At 51.1% G+C, this 20,787-nt stretch overlaps 2 protein-coding genes across 8 annotated transcripts in view; both read left to right on the plus strand.

Moving 5' to 3' along the window:
- Nucleotides 1-10,331, plus strand: part of Whrn (whirlin) — an 82,755-nt gene extending 72,424 nt beyond the window's left edge. For 2 of the 6 annotated variants that reach the window (XM_027400274.2, XM_027400276.2), the window contains 5 exons: nt 5,456-5,527; nt 6,423-6,957; nt 8,579-8,760; nt 9,123-9,245; nt 9,578-10,331. In XM_027400274.2, coding sequence (XP_027256075.1) covers nt 5,456-5,527; nt 6,423-6,957; nt 8,579-8,760; nt 9,123-9,245; nt 9,578-9,760 — 1,095 coding nt within the window. In that variant the 3' untranslated portion in view covers nt 9,761-10,331. Of the gene's footprint in view, nt 1-5,455; nt 5,528-6,422; nt 6,958-8,578; nt 8,761-9,122; nt 9,246-9,577 lie in introns of those variants that run through there. The other 4 variants (XM_027400275.2, XM_027400278.2, XM_027400279.2 and 1 more) reach the window with 2 other exon arrangements.
- Nucleotides 10,332-14,322: 3,991 nt separating this feature from the next.
- Nucleotides 14,323-20,787, plus strand: part of Akna (AT-hook transcription factor) — a 45,784-nt gene continuing 39,319 nt past the window's right edge. The window contains exons 1-2 of one of the 2 annotated variants that reach the window (XM_035439849.1): nt 14,370-14,400; nt 18,149-18,239. The gene's annotated coding sequence lies outside the window, so the exon portion shown is untranslated. Of the gene's footprint in view, nt 14,401-18,148; nt 18,240-20,787 lie in introns of both variants that reach the window. The other variant, XM_027400284.2, reaches the window with a different exon arrangement.

The raw sequence follows: 20,787 nt of genomic DNA on the forward strand, positions 1-20,787 counted from the left end.
GGACAGGTGTCAGCTCAGCTGAAGGAAGCATGGTCTGGCCAGCAGCATCTCTGCTGGGTTGTAATATGACTCTCTACCACCATGCCCTGCCCTAAGAGGTGAATGTGCCCTTCCTTCCCAGAGAGCTCTCTGCTCTCATGATCTGGGGGTGATGGAATGAGGACTGTTTCCACAGATAGCCACAATCAACCCCAGTTCCCAAATTTGATTGAAGGAATCACTGTCTCAAGCCATGCCAGAACTTCTGCCTCCCCAAGTCATATCACCATCCTCCACTTTTCTTGGGGTGTCAAGAGCTTTTTGAACTAGCTCTGGTCATGCTGCCACCCTGCTTTTCTCTGTGTGCCTCTGGTTTTCCCATTGCTGAACTGTCTGGCCTTCCCCAACCCTGTTTTTTTCTTTGGAACTTCTTTCTACCTTCCCCCTTATTCATACTTTTCCCTGTAAGGTCCCCTCCCTTTTCTCCTTTGGTTATGCAGAAATCTAATGCTATGGGTGCACACACACACACACACACACACACACACACACACACACACACACACACACACACACTAGTGGCCTTTTGGAAGCTTTTGTAATTCAGTGCCTCTGTTTTTCCATATACAGAATGGGAAATGGGAAATGCCTTTTGTGATGGGGGAAGGGTAGGGAGTGCCCTGACACTGGAGTAACAAGGCTGGGAGAACAAAGAGCTGAAAATAGCACCTTTATGTAAGCAAGGAGCAGGATGCAGAAACTGGGGTGGCTTGGGGAGGGTGGCAGGGTGTGGGGAAGCGGCATTATTTTGCTGAGGTGGCTCTGAGGACTGGGCTCTGATGATATCCAAAGCAGGCATTGCCTGTCCTCAATACCTGGGAGGAAATCAGCCCAAGCATGACTCCTGGCCATTCATTTCACTTTTCCTCTTTCCTTCCTCCATTGCTCCAAGCCAGATGTATGTGAGTCTGGACCCCTGTTGTACCAACTCAAATATAAGGGAGCGACTGTTCTGCAACCCCATAGCCATGAGGAGGATGGAGAAGGGGACAGTAGGATAGAGATTTAAAGGCCTCTAGGCTTGAGTGGGAAGCACTGCACCCTGATGGGTGACTTTGGACACTCTCTGAGGCTCAGACTAGACTGTGGGACAGAAAGGGATTATCATGTGTCAGCCCTTGGGGCTTGGGGAAAGCAGCAGGCAGCTGGGATTGGGATACAATATCCAGGACATGCAGGCATGCACTGTGGCCTCAGACCTCAAAATCTGCTCTTGGAGTTCTGATGGCACTGCCCTAGTCTTTGGCTGGGCTTGCTGCAGCTATTTCAGATATACAAGGAACATGGCTTGGGGACTTGGGGCTCCACAGTGTCTGGGTCTGGCAGATGGAGCACACTGCCTGCTGTGTGCTCCACTTTTGTTCTTTCCCACCTGAAGCACCGGGGCTCTGTCCAATTCTAGGGTGGTAAGATGCAGGCCTGGCTTAGCTGCCCAAGTTACTATAGAACGGCTGTCCTAGTGAGGGTTACTATTGCTATGATGAAACACCATGACCAAAAGGAAGTTGGGAAGGAAAGGGTTTGTTTGCCTTATGCTTCCACAGCCATAGTCAGTCAATGAAAGAAGTCAGGACAGGAACTCAAACAGGGTGAGAACCTAGATGCCGAAGCTGATGCAGAGGCTATGGAGGAGAGCTGCTTACTGGCCTGCTAAACCTGCTTTCTTATGGAACCCAGGACCACCAGCCTAGGGAAAACACCACCTACAATGGGTTGGGCCCTCCTCCATCAATCACTAATTAAGAAAATGCCCTACAGGCTTGCCTACAGCCCAATTTTATGGAGGCATTTTCTCAATTGAGGTTCCCTTCTCTGAGATGACTCTAGCCTGTGTCACATTGACATAAAATCAGCCATGGCTGTGTATCCTTGGTCCTGTGGCATCCCTCTAGATATAAAATGACAGATGATGGAGGAGAGCCATGGTACCTGCCTCAGGGCTACAGGAACGTGCTTACAGTAAGGTAAGGATAAGAGCTAGGTGCCTAATTCTCACCTGGCCTTTCATGACCCTCAAGACCTTCCCACCTCTCCTCCTAAATCATGGTCAGTGTTTGCTGAATGATGCCCCAGGTTCCCAGTGTCCCAGAACAGGGCAGGTTTGTCCAATCACAGTCACCTGAACCTCACCCTACTCCCCCAGCATCCCCTGCAACAGGTGACACTGGCCATGTGTACCTATGGCAGAGGCTTCTTTTGTTCTTGGAATACACACCATGGATTTTCTGAATTCTGAATTTCCTACTGAGGTCAGAGCTTGGCTAAGGAATTCAAGGAAAAGTCTGCATGCTCAACTGGCCTTGCCACTCACCTCAGCTCAGAGGAGGGGGTCTCTGATGCCCATCTACCAGGGTATTTCCAGGGAACACTATGCTAATGGAAATAGGCAAGGGATTATGGGGAAGCTCCATGACCTTTCCTTCTCAGGGTCCCTTCTCTGTGGGGGCAGTTTTCAAGGCTTCCTGGATTTCTGTGAGAAAACCTTCCAAGGTACAGCGCCAGGCCCTGTGGGAAGAGCCATCTAGGACTAATGGATCAGCTGCATGACATGGCCGGCTTCCCCTTTTACAGTATGGCACAGAGAGGCTTATGACTTGCCTGTTGTCACCCAGCCATAAGAGGCAGAGCTGGATGTGAGCTCAAGAAAACTCAGGGGTAGCCTACGAAGAGGACCCAGCATCCTGTCTATCTATGGCTTCACTACTGACCTTTGCAAACACATGTCCTCTGTCACCCCAGAATATGTGAAGCATCTGAAAAAGGAATCTCTGCCTTAGGGCCTTCTGTGAACAACTGTGCCTCCCTCTTGTTCCAGCCATCATTATTGGCCCCTACAAAGAACACAGCACCCCACTCCCAACTCCCAGCATTCTCAGCCCCCAGTAGCTAAAGCAAGCAATCCATCCAATCATATAGACTCATCCATTTATTTACCTGGTAGACCCAGCTGCCATGGTTCTGAACAGTAAAGGCATAGTGGCCTAAGTCTTGCCCTAGTTTATACCCAGTAGGAAGAAGAGGTAATACAGTCACATGTGACCTGGGTATGGAAAAGTGGACCAGGTCAGGATAGATGGAGGATGCTGTCTGTGTTGCCTATGGAGACAGGGATGGTCTGGGAGGCCTCAAGCAGCAAGAACCAAAGGAAAGGTGCAAGTGAATCATGAATGGTGCAGGTGGCAGGACGTGCAAAGGCTCTGGGGCAGGTGTGATGCCATTGTACTGGAGAAGAAGCAAGAAAGGGCCAGGTCATGTAGCCAACAGTGAGTTTAGGGCTTGGAATTTCTCCCAGTGGGCTGTTAAGGCCTCAGGGCCTTGCTTGTACTGGGGGTGCACATTACTTGATTTCTTTTCCAAGGACTGTCTGGCTGCTGGGTGGTGAGCAGTGATGAGAGAGAAAGGAAAATGGGACAAGGGGAGGGATGGGTTGCTCAGGTAGAACCCATGCCGGAGGTGACCTGGGACCCAGCAGGTCTGGACTATCTACACCCCAACTAAGACAATGGCTAGTGAGAAGAGCGAGCCACACTGCCCGCAGCACTCACACTTGGCAGGAGGGGCCATGAACAAATGGAATCTTCGTGGAAAGCAAACTTGACCTCATCTCTGAGGCAACCCACTGCCCTCAGGCTCAAGTCCAAGTGTGACCCAAGAGCTGGCAGAAAATTCTCAAGCAGCCTTCCGTGCTTATGCACACACAATTTCCAGCATCTGAAACCTGGCTCCCTGCTCACAGTCAAACCCAGTGTCCATCTATGGCCCATCTAGGAAGCCTTCCTGGGTCTCTGCTCCCCCATGTAGTATATGCTAATAGCTAAGGGATGCCCTCTGGGATCTAAATCCCCCCACCCAACAGCATACACACAAATTCAGGCAGCATGATGCCTCACCTCCAGCCCTTGCTGCTGGGACTATTCATTCAGCATTGACGGTTCACTAAAGACTTGAGCCAGGTCTAGGTGCCTGCATCAGCCAGCGTTGTCCATGGAAGCAACCTACAGAATTACTCTAAGACACAGGAAGACTCACGAGGCCAACACTCAGGAGACTGTGGTGGCTAGGAAGTTCCAGGACTTCCGTCTATAGGCTAGAGACCCAGTTTGGCTGTTTTATCTGGAGCTCGAGAAGCAGCAGTCCTGGTGTGGGAGGGCAGACGAAGGGCTTGGTGAGACTCAGCTCTGGGCTGTGCTGGTCTGGACCTGTGTTCAACCCTAACATTGCAAAAGGAAAAAGTAGACCAGGAGGCAGGAGGAAGAGGGTATCCCTTGAAGTCATCCTCCACTGTGATATTCCTCTGGGACTGTGGCAGGTACTAAGGCTGCACAGCGGGAAGGATGATGCTTGTGGCTGATTTCTTTCAAAAATGTCCCCTACCAGCTACCTAGGCATCTCCTAATCTAGCCAGGTGAATACAGGGTGCAGTCTCATTGATAGTCTGGAGGCATGAGATGATGGGCTCCCAGAGCCACCCCACCCCCAGAGAACCCTGCTCAGAAGAGCTCATCTTTCTGGTCCAGAGAAAGCCTTTCGGCATCATGAAGTCACTTAAGGGAGTGTGGGCTGGGGGTAGGAGTGAGGCTCTGGAAACATGGCTCAGGGGATAAGAGCACTTGCTATTCTTCCAGCTGAACCAAGTTGAGTTCACAGCACCCACACTGGGTGGCTTACAACTGCCTGTAACTCCAGCTCTAGGGAATCTGATTCCTCATCAGCTCACATGCGTACTACACTTACAGACACACCCACACACATGCACACACACTGTGGAGGAAGGAAGGAAGAGATGGATATTTTGTAATATGACATCCACTTATACACTGTTACCCCTTTGGGGGTTGAAGCGATATTGGCATTTGTGTTCCCCTCTCCCAGCCGGCATCCTGTCTGCCGTTAGATGTGGGAGTGCTAAATCTGTTGAGCATAACACTTAAGGCTCAATTCTAAGACATCCCCAGCATCTCCAGGTAGTTCAAGGAAGGTCTGTAAATGATCAGGAAGTCACAAAGAAAAACTGACTTAATGGCAGATCAGTTGATAAGAGTGCTTTTGTTGTTGTCTGGAAAGACATCATATATACTGAATGTACTGGCACATGCCTATAATCCTATCACTTGGGAGGTGGATAAAAGAATCAATTCAAGGTCATCCTCGGCTACATAGCAAGTTTAAAAGGAGGCCAGCATGAACTTGGCATCTTGTCTCAAAAATAATCATAAAGAAAATTTTACTTCAAAGTGACTAACAGATAAAGTTACTATATTGCTTTGAGTGGATAAGGTAAATATCCAGAGTGGGGTCTGCCAGGGTAACCTCAGCCACTGAAGGTATCACAAGGTCATAGATTCCGTGTCCTGGAAACAGATGAGCTCTCCTCTCAGCTCTTAACCTGCTCAGCTTGTCTCTTGTCCATTTCCAGAATACATTAGACCTGGAGGGAACTGGTGAGACCACCCAAGGCAGCGTTAACACCCTCCCGGATGTGTCTGTGGTAAGACTTCCTTTGTTACACGCCCTGCTTTGCTCATGGACTCCTGGGCTCTTCTTGGGGATAGCCACAGAAAGAGGACACAGGGCAGGTAGGAGGACAGTCTCTGCCAAGAGCCCACCAACTCAGCTCATTGCCTGGTTCTAGTCCCACCTCATTGTTGCCTGTGTGGTCTTGGGCAGGTATTTTAGCCCTCTGTGTCTGTATTTTCCCGTCTGTAACATGGAGATGAAAATGTTGCATCTTATCCATAGCTGGGGCCAGAATAAGTCAAGTGATTTAATCAAAGCGTTGAGACAGTGCCTAAATGGCTGTCAGAACTTTCCAAGTGTGGACACTGGCCTAAGGGAAGGGAACTGGTAGCCATGGGCCATTTCTCCTGCTCACCAGTCACACTGCATCTCAGGTGCCTTGTCAACACACTGTGCACTCTGCTGCTCTCATCCCTGCTAACCTGCTGGTAGGTGGGTGCACTGTGCTCAGAGAGGCACCTTGCCCTGTCCGTGGCTACCCAGCCCTGCAGCCCCCAGGTGCCTCCACCCTTCCTCCCACCTCTGCTTGTCAAGATCATTCCTGCAATGGAAGTTCGTGTTTTGTGTTATCATCCTCTTTCTCCTCCTCTAATTAAGTCTTGTCACTCGTGATGAGCCCCTGCTGACGCCAAGAACTTCAATTCCCAAAGGAACCAGTGGGTCCCCAGAGACACCTGCCAAGATCCTGGCGCTCCTCAGCTGCCGAGATGTAGGGAGCAGTTTTCCACTGAGCGATGCATTATTCAACAGAGTGTGGCCAAGAGCGGAGGCACAGGGACAGAATCCTTGCTGGATCCAGCACTGCACGCTGTCCCGCTCTGGCCACCATGGGCTCTGACTTCTACTCCTGTTGGGTCTTTTGGCAGGACGATGTCAAATCTCCCTCAGAAGATCTGTCTGGCATCAAGCCACCTCCTCCCCCACCACCATTGGTTCAAGATCACGACCATCGGCTTGGCCAGACATGGAAGTCAGGAAGGGAGGACTCTGCACCTCTGTCTTCTGCTGCCCACTCAGGCATTGTCTTCTCAGCACCACGGAATCGAAGCCCACCACTGGGCACTGCACCCACCCCAGGGCCCCCCTCAGCACAGGATTCACCCTCCTCTCCCATTTACGCCTCCATCTCCCATGCCAACCCCAGGTCTCGGAAGCCGCTGGACACCCACCTGGCCCTGGTTAACCAGAACCCCATCGGCCCCTTCCCTCGGGTCCAATCCCCACCACACCTGAAGAGCCCTGCTGCAGAGACCCCAGGGGCTGGGGCCTGCCTTCCACCACCATCACCCTCTGACCACCCTGACCCTGTGGGTGCAAACCAGCACTTTGTCCTGGTGGAGGTACACCGTCCGGATAGCGAGCCTGATGTGAATGAAGTTCGGGCTCTGCCCCAGACACGCAGTGAGTATGACTGCCCAGCTCTGTGACACAGGAAGGGGTCTCTGGTCCCCAGGGACACTTTTCCTTTTGTGACGCGTAGGGCCAGGTGCTGCAGAAGGGTCTGCTAGCCTACATGAGGTCTGGCTTAAGGTCAGCATGAAAATGGCCTGAAGCCAAGATTTGAGTTTGAATCCCACTTCTGCCACTGACCAGTCATTTGCTGCACAGCTACTCTAAGTGAGTGGCCCCTTCCCCTGGTAATATGGAGTAGACACAGACATGTCACTGATTGGGTTTGTGTGGGGGGTGAAGTAAGGGGTTTCCTGCCCTTGCACTTTGCATCCATCTCACAGCCTCCTGTAGAAGACTGTGCTGCAGGGCAGGGCAGGGCAAGGTTGGCCTCTGTTGCCCCGACCACTCAGTCTAGCTGAAAGAAGGTGCTAGTTTCCACGGTATGACAGTCCCAGTCACTGGGCCTCTAGACTGTGTATAGAAGTCAGAGTGCAGCACAGAGCCAGGCTGGGCCCCTTGTTTTCTAAGGGATGCCCAATGAGGGTGTTGAAGAAGCCCTGATGGTGCAGCAGTTAGCTAGGATCTGCTGCCATCTTGTGGCTGAAGTGATATATGCTGCCCGACTAGATAGCCTAGGAAAGGGCAGGCAGGGTCCAGGGACTTGAGGCCACAAGCACAGATGCTGAATACTATGTTCCTGCCCTGAGGAACAACTGGCAGGTGTGAGAAGAGAAATCATACCTCTGTAGATGTACTGGGCAGGGGATGGTGGGAGCCAGTAATGACTAGAAACCTTGCTTGTACTTAACTCATGGAGTCCTGCCACCAGCCCTGTGCCGGCGGCGGCATTCTGTTAGTCTCCATTTCCCAAGTGAAGCCTGAAATACAGTAGGCAGCGACAGAGCCAGGCTATGAGAGCAATCTGCCCTCCACTTTTGTGATGTAGGCATCAATCTCCAGGGTTAGAACAAAGGCAGGGGGCACTGAGAGGCTATATCACTCACCCAGGCGCGCACAGCTAGCCCTGGGGCATTCAGACCCAACATACCAGGATCCACGGTGCACAATATCAGCAAGAACCTCCAGGTCAGGGTCCAGTGGCCACACACAGAATGAAACAGCTTTGCTGGCTGAGAATAGGATATGTATATGTGTGCCCACCACTCAGTTTGTATCAGGGAGAACATGAGGGGTGGGGTACAGGACAGGGTGGCAGGCCTTCCGTGTTTTTCTTGTGAAACTATGAACTTTTTTTTTTAAAAAAAAAATCCTAATTCAAACATCCATCGTTAAAAAATGACACTGTGTGAATTTAAACAACAAAAGCAACAGCCCACTTCTGTAAGCTGGGCTGGCCCACGAACCTCTATTTTCAATATTTATGCCAGTAGTTGGGGGTCTGGGCAGAAGTCTGGATGTAGTGACCATCAGGCCTGGCCCTGCTGGCAGGTCAGGATGGTGAGGAGATGGGGAAAGTTGCAGGGAACATTCCCTGCCTTCCAGCCCCGGTATCCCTGCATCCTTTCCTTTATCTCCGCATGGTGAGTTTACATTGCCATCCAGCCCCCAGCTCCACCACCTGCCCCAAGTTGTCCTCCATGACTGCTTCTGTTCCCTTGTCTGTCCCCAGCAGCCTCCACACTCTCTCAGCTCTCAGACAGTGGGCAGACTCTAAGTGAGGACAGTGGTGTGGATGCCGGAGAGACAGAGGCCAGCACCTCAGGTCGAGGCAGACAGACAGCGTCCACTAAAAGCAAGAGTGGCAAGGAGCTGCCCCGGACGGAGAGGACCACAGAGGGTGCCAATAAACCTGTGAGTGGGAGAGTGCACACAGGATTCTGGAGGATGGATGGTCCTGGTAATCAGGAGACACTTAGCATGTGGTTCTTAGGAGGCATTGCTGGAGTGATCCAGAAGGGTCACTGTGCTGGAAATCTGGAGCCCCTCTTTGCTCTGATCCTGAGTGGCAAGGGCTGGCAGATGTTCTATGTGTGGCATGGTAGCTCAGGTAGTCTCTAAGGTCAAGCCTGGGATTCAAGTCTCTGCTACCCCAGGCACCCAGGCCTTGAGCATCATTAAAGAGCCATGGACACGAGATGCTTAGCTTAGTCTATGTCATATTTGAGGCTCCAACTGTCTTCCACTGATCAAGACCACCTTTCTCCCACCTGCAGCCTGGCCTCCTGGAGCCAACGTCCACTCTAGTCCGTGTGAGGAAAAGTGCAGCCACACTGGGCATCGCCATTGAGGGTGGTGCCAACACACGCCAGCCTCTGCCCAGGATTGTCACAATTCAGGTATGTAAGTCTCCCCATCTTAAAGAGCTTTCTCAGTACCCTCAGAATTTGCCTCCAAGAGATAATACAGAACCTGAAGACAGACCCAGCACCCCTCTTGAACAGAAAGCTCCTTGAAGTGTTGGGCTGCCTGGGCAGGCTAGCTGGAACATGTCCTCCACTCCATCCTGGCCCAGAACTTGCAAAGTTGCCTCCTCTTGCTCTGCAGAGCCCAACTTTGCCAGGACTGTAGACTTTAGATTGGCAGCATAGCCACTTATCTTAGTGGGTGGTCTTAGCGGGTGGTCAAAACCAAGTACCCACATGACCCCTACTTGTGTCTCCCTGTGCAGCGAGGAGGTTCTGCCCATAACTGTGGGCAGCTCAAGGTGGGCCACGTGATTCTGGAAGTGAATGGGCTGACGCTTCGGGGTAAGGAGCACAGAGAGGCTGCCCGGATCATTGCGGAGGCCTTCAAGACCAAGGAGAGAGACTACATTGACTTTCTGGTCACTGAGTTCAACGTGATGCTCTAGGGGTGGGGCCAAAGTCAGGACTATAGGACAGGGTCACAGGCAGACTTCCCCATTCCACCCTGACACATATATCCTGCCTGGTCCCCTGGCCCACATTGGAGAAAAAGAGAACCAGACAAGACAAGCAGAAAGTCAGGTCAAAATCTGTGTGCCAGAAACACAGTGGGAGATCAATAAAACTGTGTTAGCAAAAGGAAGGAAGGAAGGAAGGCAGAGCACCTTTCTCTGGGCCAGATGGGGGTGCTGCCACCCCCGGATGCCTAGGCCTTTGGCTATGAGCTCACAGAAGAATTCACAGACTGCTTCCTGCCAGGGGGACCTTCAGTGCCACAAATGAGCCGCCAGCACGCCTGTTCACACCAGTTGCACCCCTTCCTCCTAGCTCAGTGTCCCTATGGTATTTATTTATTTATTTATTTCCCTTCCTGCACTTCAGGGGACCCCAGGCTCCAGATTCCCTTTGCTCCCCCAGCCTATCCCAGAGGCCTTGCAGGCGACCAGCAATGTCAGTGTATTTATATACAGAGCTTATGACTTTAATTTTTCAATAAAGAAATCTGAACAAGGTTAAGGGGCAGTGTGCTATGCTGTTTGCCTGTGGGCAGGGGTTTAGATTGCTCACTGAGGGGAGATAGGGGGGTGGACAGGTGGGGCACCCAGAGAGTCACATACTAACAACTGAATCCTGAACACCAGCTGCTCAGTTGGGAATAGATGGGGGGGGGGGGCGGAACGCGGACAGCTTGGGGATCACCTGCCAATTGGAGGAGTTTACTGAAGTTGTAAGGGTAAAATTCACTTAAGTAATGTGAAGTTAACATTTTAAAATTAAGGCACACAGGTATGCTCCTGGATAGAATATGGACAGAATGTTTAAAAACACACCCTGGGGTTGGGAAAATGGCTTTGTCAGTAAAGAAATTGTCATACAATCATGAAGACCTGAGTTCAATCCCCAGAACCAACATAAAAAGACAGACACATTACATTTACACATTGCATTTTTAATCCAAAACACTGGGGAGGCAAAAAAAAAAAAAGGTGATCCTTGGGCCCACTGATCAGCCACACTTGCCCCATAAGCAGGCCTCTGGTCAGTGAGAGACTGTCGTAACAGGAATGACTGTTAGGAATAGCACATAAAGTCTGGCTTCCACATAAGAATATGCACATGGGCACAAGCACACATCTGCACCCACACAAACATACTTTAGCACATACATGAGTACATACACACACACAAGCCAGATAGGCCATCTTGTGCACAATCCAGGAAGCCAACTCTGAAACCCAGATTTATAGGCAAATGACTCATTAAGGAAGGACAAAGAGAGGAAGACCATGGTACAGAATATTTCCCAGAGGGTACCTTCTACTTCCTAGAGAGTACCTTCAGCCTTATCACCCAGCATCCTGGGGTGCAGAGAGACAGAGAGCTGTTTAGAGAACTGTTTCCACTCAGGACCAGAGCTGGACACACCTGCCTCTCTATGTGGACAAGGCCAACGGCTAAGGTAGTGGACTTCTGGGCTCTTCCCGCCCTCCCTTCTGACAGGGCCAAAGGCTCCAGCATCCAAGGGCATTGTAGGTTAGAAGCAGACACAGGGGAGAGCAAGGGAAGGTGGCAAAACTTGGCTTGGTCTGTTTCCAAAGGACCAGCCCAAGAGCCATTTCCTCCTATCATTATGTCTGGTGTAATAGACATGGCAAGCCCATTGCCAGAAGATCCAGAGCTCTGTCTGAGATAGGCAGGGGCCATCTGTCCCATGGTCTTGTACAAGATCCTGCTCTTGGGCTGGGAGTGAATTTCAGTGGTAAAGCGTTTGTATTGCAAGGCCCTGGGTTCTAAATTTCTAGCACTGATTTAGAATTAGTTCTCAGTGGCCATCCTTTTCTTTCAAACCCCGGCAGACCACCAGAAACTAAAGCCATGGCATGGTTCTCCCAAGGCAGCTGGTACCCACCCAATCCACTTAAGGCTTCAGACACTCTCAGGGTCATGGCTGCTCCTTTCTTTCCCTGTAAGTCTGTCATCTGTATGAGGGAATAACCCCTGGCCAACTACAGAGAGACTTGTCAGGCTCAGGGCTCCTGACATCAGAATTCGGTTTAATTCCCAAGGAAGTGTGGCTAGTGACTTGTGCCCAAGTTCTCCTCCTATAAGATGTATAGGGTAGATTTAGTAACAGCCCTCCCAAGCATGATCAAATCCCCACACCTGGAGCCCAGAAATGCACAGTGAGTGGTGATAAATTCAGTAGCCATGTGGTGACAGCCACAGGCCCAGGGAAGCCATGCCCATTATATTCTGTAACAGAAGAATGCACTACCTCCTCCAGCCCAAGGCCTTGTGGTTTATTCTGAATGCACACCTTCCAGACTGTTAAGTGCCTGGCTAGGAGATTCTAGGCTAGTCACTGGACTGCTGTTTGACCTTAAGGGCAGATGCATTATTGTCCTGGTCCTAATTTACCAGCTCCCTATTGGACCAACCCCTTGAGAACAGCTTCACAGTCCCAGGCCTGCTAAAAAATGAGTTCCTAGTGCTGTTGCTTCCAGAATTCCTGAGCCTAGCTTGGTTGATGGGGTCCATGATGTATTCCTAATGGATTTTTACATTCCAAATTTCAAGGGAATTGCATTCACTCATTTTTGCAGGGCTGGAGACTGAACTCAGGGCAAGGCAACACTACAGTTGAGCTATACCCCCAGTTCTGTAGACTTTATTTTGAGACAGTCTCTTTGTAGACCAGGCTGGTCTTGAACTTTTAATCCTGCTGCTTTAGTCTTTCTCTACTGCCTGCAGTCAGGCTCTGTTTCCAGTGTAATTTAAACCTTCAAGTTCCTTGGCAGTGAACTTAAGAAGATCAAGTTCAGTCCCTCAGCAGCCTGAGCCCCAGGACAGACATCCATGCTATTGTTTTAGTATGGTGGGGAGTGGAGGAGTCAGATGTCCACCTCAGCTATGTGTATCTGTTCCCTGACACCTTTTCTTGTGGTGTCAAAGATGAGTGGATAACTGGAGAGTCTTAGAGGGGTTCATCCCTGCTGGGGAACCCTGACCGGTTCAGGCAGATGACACACATCACCAAGTCTCAATTGTTCCTTTTGCTCTGCTCCAGGGATGTAGCTCACGTTTTAGTTTGCATTTCGGTCACTGTGATAAACACCACTACCAAAAACAGCTTAGTGGAAAAAAGGATTTATTTCGTCTAACAGGTTACAGTCCATCAAGGGAAGCCCCGGCAGGATCCTGATTCACGAACCAGGCTCATCATCTGAGGGACGGTGCTGCCCACAGTGGGCTAGTCCTCCCACATCAATCGTTAATCAAGACACTTTTATACAGACATGGCCACAGGCCAATCTGATGGAGGCAATTCTTCAAGCAAGGTTCCCTCTTCCTAGGTGACTCAAGGTTGTGTCAAATTGGCAATGAAAACTAACCAGGATAGCTCACTCCCATGATGCTATGCACACTGGCTTTTCCTACCCCGTCATTTCCTGCCACAACTTGATGAAGAACCCTAGCAGAGGCAAAGTTTTGGGTTCTTGCAATATGGACCCGACCAAAGGAGTTCCAAGGTGGCCTATAGAAGAAAGTGGGGTGTGAGGTGAAGAAGTGGGATATAGGGAGTCAATACTTCCTCAAAAGCTACCTCTTTTGCTCCTCAGCTGTATAGCTTTGGGTAAGCCACTTAACCTCTCTGAGCTGTTTGCCATCTTTTCACGCAGATCACAGTGCTGATATAATTTGGAGGCTTCTTCCCAGGACACCCAAGTAGTCCTTTTGTGACTGAAGCCAGCCAGTGCTGTGGTTGCTGCTGTTGGCTGTGTGGAGAGTGTCTGGCAGTAAGACAATGGGGGAGCAGCCATCTGCAGAGGGAGAGACATCTGGCTAAGACATAGGGGCAGCATGGCTGTTGTTAGATTAATGTCTCAGTGGGGTGGAAGCCATGTGTCTGTCTGCACCCCCGAAGTGGCAGTGTTGAATCTGAAGTTTTGCTATTCTGCATTGGCAAGTAATAAACAGAACTGGAGCAGGGCCCAGACCAGTTTGACACTCCACAACGCCATTGTTCGAGGTGGCTTTGGGGGATGACATTATTTCTACTTCGTCCCTCTCTGGCTTACATTTCCAACTCCATTTTTCTGGTCTCAGGGCCAGAAGGCCGGTAGTAACCCCATCTACCTCACGGGAACCTAACACCACACAATGAGCGCACAATTTATTACTACAATTATGAAGCGGCAGGTCTCCGTCCCCAAATTTGGTGACTCCTTCCTCACAGTGTCCCTGTAGACCCCACACTGATATCGTCCCCTCCAGGCCTCAGTTTCCCCTTCTGCGCCCAGGGCAGGCTCACTTAGGGAGATGCAGCGCAGCAGATCTGAGATTTCAGCCCTTTTATCCTGGGAATCTGTTCTGCGGACCGCCAAAGTCGGGGGCGGGGCGAAGCCTCCGGCCTCTCTACGATTGGTGAATCTCGCAGAAGCTCCGCCCCCGGAGCCTGCCCCTTGCCGTCTCGGGCGGGCTGCGGGCATTATGCAAAGCAGCCGCGCCCCGCCTCGCGCGCGGATTGGAGGCCTTTGTCTGCCGCTCAATTCCAGGAAACCAGGGCGCGCGGTAGCAGCTGCAGGTGAGACCCAGAGGGGAGAGCGAGAGGAGGAGCTAGGCCTTCGGGGACTCAGTTTCCCCTTCGGGAGAATGGGGACGGGAGCGGACATCGCTGCAGGACTGTGTCTTGCTGGGCCCGCGAAGCTTGGGATCTCCACGTGGGAGCTCCACGCGCGCGCGAGGGGACGGATCGTAGCTCCGGGAGTCCGGAGCGTGAGATCACAGACTCAGCCGCACCCCAGGGACGGCGGGACAGCAGGATGCCCTGGTCCCTCCCCCTCGGCCTCAGTCTCCACCTCCGCATAGTGGGGGCGTGGGCTTCTGTCCTCCAGCCCAGGCACCTCGCCTACCGGGCAGGGGTCCCGGGGGACCGGGGGTGGTCCTTGGCGGGGCTGCAGGCGGTGTTTGGGCAGGAGGTGTGGCCCTGTTGCTTTGGTGACCAGGGAGGTGGGGCGCTGCTGCTCTGAGATTTGTGTGAGACTGGGTCACCAGGCAACAACTCTGCGGCCAGACAGCCTGGGAGCCTCGCACTTTCCCTGGATGCCTAACGCAAGTTTGTTTTTTTTTTTCTCTCTCTCTCTCTCTTTATTTTGTTGGGCAGAGTTGGGTGGGCTGTCTACATAGTGGGAGGAACCGGGAGGAGCTGTCAAAATGGGGTCAGTCCCCTCTTAATACACAAGAGGCGACTGTGGCACCGAGAGGTGGCGCGGCTTACTCAAAGGTGCACAGCAGGGAGGTGCGAAGCGGGTCTCTGCCCTGTAGCGGGAGGCAGAGCTAGAGACTACTTGCTGTAAAATCTTGGATGAGATCTCTGACGCTCCTTTCCTGAGCTTTAGTTGAAAGAAAGGACAGGACGAAGAGAATCAAAAGCCTTTCCGCGTTTGAGAAAGTTGGAAAGGAAAGTTGCTGAAAACAAATGCGAGCTATTTTAGAGCCCAGAAGAGAAGCCGAGCCGGCTGCAGTGAAAAGAGGCATTGTTTCTGGCCTCTAAAACAGAAGAAATAGGCTGATTTGAAGCATAAAGGTTAAGGCTAGATACACAGAGACTTCCCGAAGAATTTCCCAGGTTCCTCTTTGGGGGTAGTTAGGGTTGATGCTAGGGCCGTTTTGTTGAGGTAATAGAATAGTTAGTTGTGCTGGGGTTAAATGGGGCCTAAGTCTGACCTGCTGATGTGAGAATCAGTCTGTGTATGTCGCAGGCAGTATGGGTTTGTCGCTTGGCTGTTCCCCTGTTCCGCAGGAGGGACAAGTGCCCACGCGGGTATTCCCTCCCAGAGGCCAGCTGGTTTGCATTGAAACCGCGTGATCCTGGCTCTCTTGAGAGGGGATTTCATCAGCTCCCAGGGCAGGGCTTTCCAGAGGACCTGGGACTCTACAGAAACGTTTGGCTGCATTGGGAGGGGACTTAGAAACTACACTGCATTGTGCCAGTCAGTGGACCCCTGCGGGCAGAACGGCATTTCAAAGAACCCACAGACCTTGGTGCACCAGAGCCTCAGGTGGCCTCCTCCCTGGGCATATCTAGAGACACAGCAGGAAGTCACTTTCAGGCTTGACTTCTGAGCACCTCAGTTTACCCTTCCTGAAAATGGGCAAGATGGTATTCCCTTCAGTACCATCTCCAAGCCCCGGTGGATGGCACCCTAGAAAGCTTTTGTTCGGCATCCCCATCTAAGTTTAGAGATAAAGAAATTGAAGTCAGAGAAAGAACAGAATAACAACAATAACATTATATTGGTGACATTAGCTAGTGCATTGGGCACTGCTTCAAGTCACTGTACCAGAAGTCTCACTGGAGGTAGGGAGGTGGGGTGGGTGAAGCTATTATCTCCCCGGTGCCCAGTACAGAGCCCTGCTCCATTCTGTCACTTCATTTCCTAGCGTTGCCACTAGGTGGATGCTATTGTCCCTATTTTTTAGTCTAAGGTTCAGAGAATTTAAATCACTCACCTTGAGTCACAGTTGTTCTCTGGGTCTGGCAGATTCTCAGTTTGGGATGTGCAGGAGTGTATGCCAATGGTCTCCAGCAGTACCCAGCACTGAATTCTGTGATAGCATGTTGGAGCTTACACAGAGGGAACCAGTAAGTACTGTGTATCAGTGCTTTTTGGAGTCATGTGCCAGCTGAGAATGTAGCTCAGTGGACAGCAGCCAGTGCTGGGCTAGGGTCGTGTGAGTTTGAGTTCCAAAAGATTAGCCCTTTCACCTTGAAGTGTCCAAGCATCTTCCCACAGCTGTCTCTGTGCCTGAGCCCTTAGAGTCACCTGGCAGCCTGTCCAGGACTTGGGAGCACTGGAGGGTGACGTGGGCTCTGAGGGAGGAACAATGTCCTGGGAAACCTGGAGAGAACATGGTTGGTATCTCCAGAACACCTTCTGGGGTAGCACTTTTCAGCCTACCCAGGGTCCCTGGCTGTGGGGGAGGGTATCAAAGAGGTTCCAGAAGAAAACAATCAAGGTATGACTGGCTGATAGTCCTGCCCCATGGCCTCCCATTTTAGCCTCTAGTCTCTCCTCCATCCCGCCTATAGCCCCATACTGACTCTGGTCCCCACTGCCAAGTATCAGCCAAATCAACTGGACTGCTAAGCCAGGGCCTCCCCCACCCATCTCTAGACCCTTGCCAGCACCCATCACCCCATAGCCTATTCCAGAGAGGAGTTGGGATCAAAGCCAGATAGCATGCCCAGATGTCAGTCTCCTTGGAGTCCCGGGACTACAGCCAAGGACCAAGAACTTGGGGGAAGGAGATGCAAGTTCTAGGAGCCCCCCAAGTAAGGGATTAATTTGTAGGGGGAGCACTATATTTATGAATGTCCTTAATATACTGTGTGACTTTGAGCAAGCTGTGTAACTTCTCTGAGTCTTCCTTATTTTTTACATGCCTATTTGCTTATGAGGAGCCAATCAGATAATAAGTGCTATGCCTCAAAATACTAAGAGTCGCCAAGGCTCAGAGCAGGGAGCCTCCTCTTCTTTGTGTTGTTTTCAAATGTTGTACAGTAGTTAGAGAAGAAGACAGCTCAAGGCATCAGATAAAAAGAAGGTGTGGGGCTGCTGGGTGTCCCTGGGTAGGCTGAAAAGAGGCTCAGTGCCCAGCTGCTCTGTCAACTCTGAAAAGGGGACTGAGCCAGGGTGTGCCCTAGTGTTGCTGTGCAGATGTGAGGCAGGTGGAAGCCCCTGTGTTCGTGTGTGCATGCGTGCATGCATTCGTGTGTGTGTGTGTGTGTGTGTGTGTGTGTGTGTGTGTGTGTGTGTGTGTGTATGTGTGTGTGTATGTGTGTGTGTGTGTGTGTGTGTGTGTCTGTCTGTCTGTCTGTCTGTCTGTCTGTCTGCTGGAGGTGGAACTGGGGCCTTTGCCCACTGCATTGAACTACACCTTTAGTCTACATATTACAGTTGTGAACACCATACCATATTCTTCTGAGAATAGCTAAAAACTGTTCCTTTGAGAACGAATACAATTTTGTTTTGTTTTTGTTTGTTTGTTTGTGAGACAGGATTTCTCTGTTGTAGCCCTGGCTGTCCTGGAACTCTCTCTGTAGACCAGGCTGGCCTCCAACTCACAGAGATCCACCTGCCTCTGCCTCCCAAGTGCGAGGATTAAAGACGTGTGCCACCACTGCCCTGCTGGGAACAAACATTTATTTTTGCAGTCCTCTATTGTTGGATACTGAGGTTGTTTCCAACCTCTTTACTAACTGTTTCAGTCACAAAATAATTAAGATTGTACATAATGGTTCAAGTCCCTCTTTCTCACTTGTAAAACAGGAGGAGGAATTCCTGTCTCCTTGGATTGGTATGGAGGTTGGGGAATAAGAACTAAACCCTAGGAAGACTTTTACAAGGTATTTGACACAAAGTAAGTGCTCAATAAAACCTCACTGTTAGCAATACAGTCTTGTTACTGTGAACTTTCAGATTTTTACTTTGAAAAAATATTGAGAGATTGGCATCATATGGTTGCATATACCTTCTTAATAACCCATCTTTATTAGCTAAGAACGGTCTGTTTCCTCCCCTCCTAAATGGCTAAGGATAAACACACATTTCCTAGCCAGGTCATTGGCCCCAGAACTGTTTTGGGAGCCACATGGTAATAGTACCCCTCACACTTGGGAGGACTAGCTCCCCTTTGTGTGTGGGTTGTGAACCCGGAGCTTTGACTTATGATGGGGGAAGTCTGGGGTACATGACATGTGGCCACATCACTGAGGTCGAGGCCATTGCTCCCGGGCAGGCACGCTGTGCCAGCTAAGGCACTGTGTCAACACCTGAGGGTGCACACCACACCATCCTCTGAGTCATCCTGTGCCCTGTCTTACAGATGAGTAACCTGGGACTGGACTCAAAAGTCTTTATCAGCAAGGATCTTGCCAGGGTCACTCAGCCTCCAAGAGCCCTGGAAGTCTCAGCTTGTCTCCATGACAAATCAGCACAATGGGGTTTCTTGGATGGGCTAATAGAATGGAGTCCAGGAGACTCAGTGGACCTCTGATCACCTCAGATTTTCTCTCTCTCTCTCTCCCCCTCTTTCCCTCTCACCTTTCCTCCCTCCCTCCCCCAGCTTCATTTATTATGTGTGTGAGTATTTTCTCTACATGTATGTATGTGTTCCATGTGTGTGCCTCATGCTCACATAGGCTGGAAGATGGCCTTGGATTCCATGGAACAGGTGGTGTGAGCCATCACATGAATTCTGGGAACTGAACCCTAGTTCTCTGCAAGAGCAGCAAGTACTCTTGACTGCTGAGCTGTGTGCCCAGCCTCTTGGTGACCATCTCTTGAAGCCCCAGATCCAAAGCTCAGAGAAAGGTGACCTGGTGACCTGGGAGTCAGAGGTCCCTAATCAGGCTTCCATCACTTTCTTTGATACTCTGTGGCATCTGTCCCTACCCAGATGCACTATGTCCTTGACCTGGAAGGTCAGCCTCCTGGACAGGAAGAGAGAGTGACCTTCCCAGGGAAGGAGAGCCAGGACACAGGAGGGTCTGGGATGGAGTGACAGCCCCGCTCCTATGATGTCTGACTGATATATCAAGACGGCTGGGCTTCTTGTGGTTCTGCTGTACTTCTGGGGCTCCAGAAGGATTGAGGGAGGGAAGATGGCTAAGCAGTGGCAAAGAGAGGGCAAAAGTCAAACAAGCATCTGGACCCAAGGCCAGGGCAAACACCAGAAGGCTTGTTATGCTCCAGCAGCTGATGGCCAGGGTGCAGGGTTTTACTTTTGGTTTCTTGTCTGGGTGGCTGAGAACTAATGTCTTTCTTCTGGGCCTCAGTTTCCTTCCTTGAGCAGTGGAAGAAAAGTCTCCTTCTACAGCCAGTTCTAACTACATCTGATGAGAAGGCTAAGAAAGCTAAGGAAGGCATAGGGTGCTCGTGAGGGAAAGCAGAGCCTCCTTTTGTAGAGGAGTTGTAACCTAGGCCTTGGGCTCCACCCTGGGCTCCCCTGTGTGTAGGTCTTAGGAACTCCATAGGCTGGGTGGGGTGAGCACCAGGCTTGGCCGAGCCAAGCCAGGTCCTCATGTATCTGAATCTCACCATGTTCACCAGCTTTGTGGCCTTGGGCAAGTTGTGTGGGTTCTAGGGACCTTATGTACTCAGCTGTGAGATGGACACCTCACACCAGTCTAGTTGACTGCTAGGGACCTACAGACAGCTATCTGGGCCACTGCTACACTGATCCAGAAAGTGTCTGTGGTGTTTCTGTCCTGGGTCAACCCATGTTGGGTACCAGGGACTTAGTACTGAGTGCTTCAGGAGGTCCTCCCAGGAGTCAAGAGACAAACGCTAGGCAGATCATTACCTGGTGAGCGCCAGGACAAATGGCAAGTCCCAAGGAGGTCATGCAGGAGCTAGGTCTGCAAGCAGCTCAAAGTCAACAAGGAGTAGAGGTGAATGTTGGTGAAAAGCACCAATATTGTTGGGGAGCACTCTGTTGGGGAGTACCTTCTGGGGAGCAGTGAGGGGGTAGAGACTCGAGCAAGCAAGCACGGAGGGAGAGAGGCTGAAACAGGGCTGGGCTGCAGCTTCTGTCTGTTCTAGTGGTGTGGACAAACATCCTGAATGGCAAAAAATGAATAAAGCTGTTTGGGTGTTTGTGTTTGAGAAGATCCCATGAGGCTGTTGGGGGCTCTGGGGGCAGGGCTATCCAGGCGAGGAAGATTCTAGAAGATATGAGGGGACAGACAGAGCCAGAGTCTGGGTGGAGTTTGGGAAATGTAGAAAATGGAAGGGAGTGGCCAAATGGACCAGCCAGTCTGGCCTGAGAATCTGAGTAAAGGATGGGCCCATCTGGGGACAGGAGAATGCTACTGAGTCCAAGCTCAGTTTGGCTGTGGATTTGGTTGAGTAAATCAAGGATGGTATATACCATGTGGGCAATGGCAGGGGGTGGGAGGACAAGGCCC

The sequence above is a fragment of the Cricetulus griseus genome, chromosome 2, assembly GCF_003668045.3.
Source record: "Cricetulus griseus strain 17A/GY chromosome 2, alternate assembly CriGri-PICRH-1.0, whole genome shotgun sequence".
NCBI classification, from domain to species: domain Eukaryota; kingdom Metazoa; phylum Chordata; class Mammalia; order Rodentia; family Cricetidae; genus Cricetulus; species Cricetulus griseus.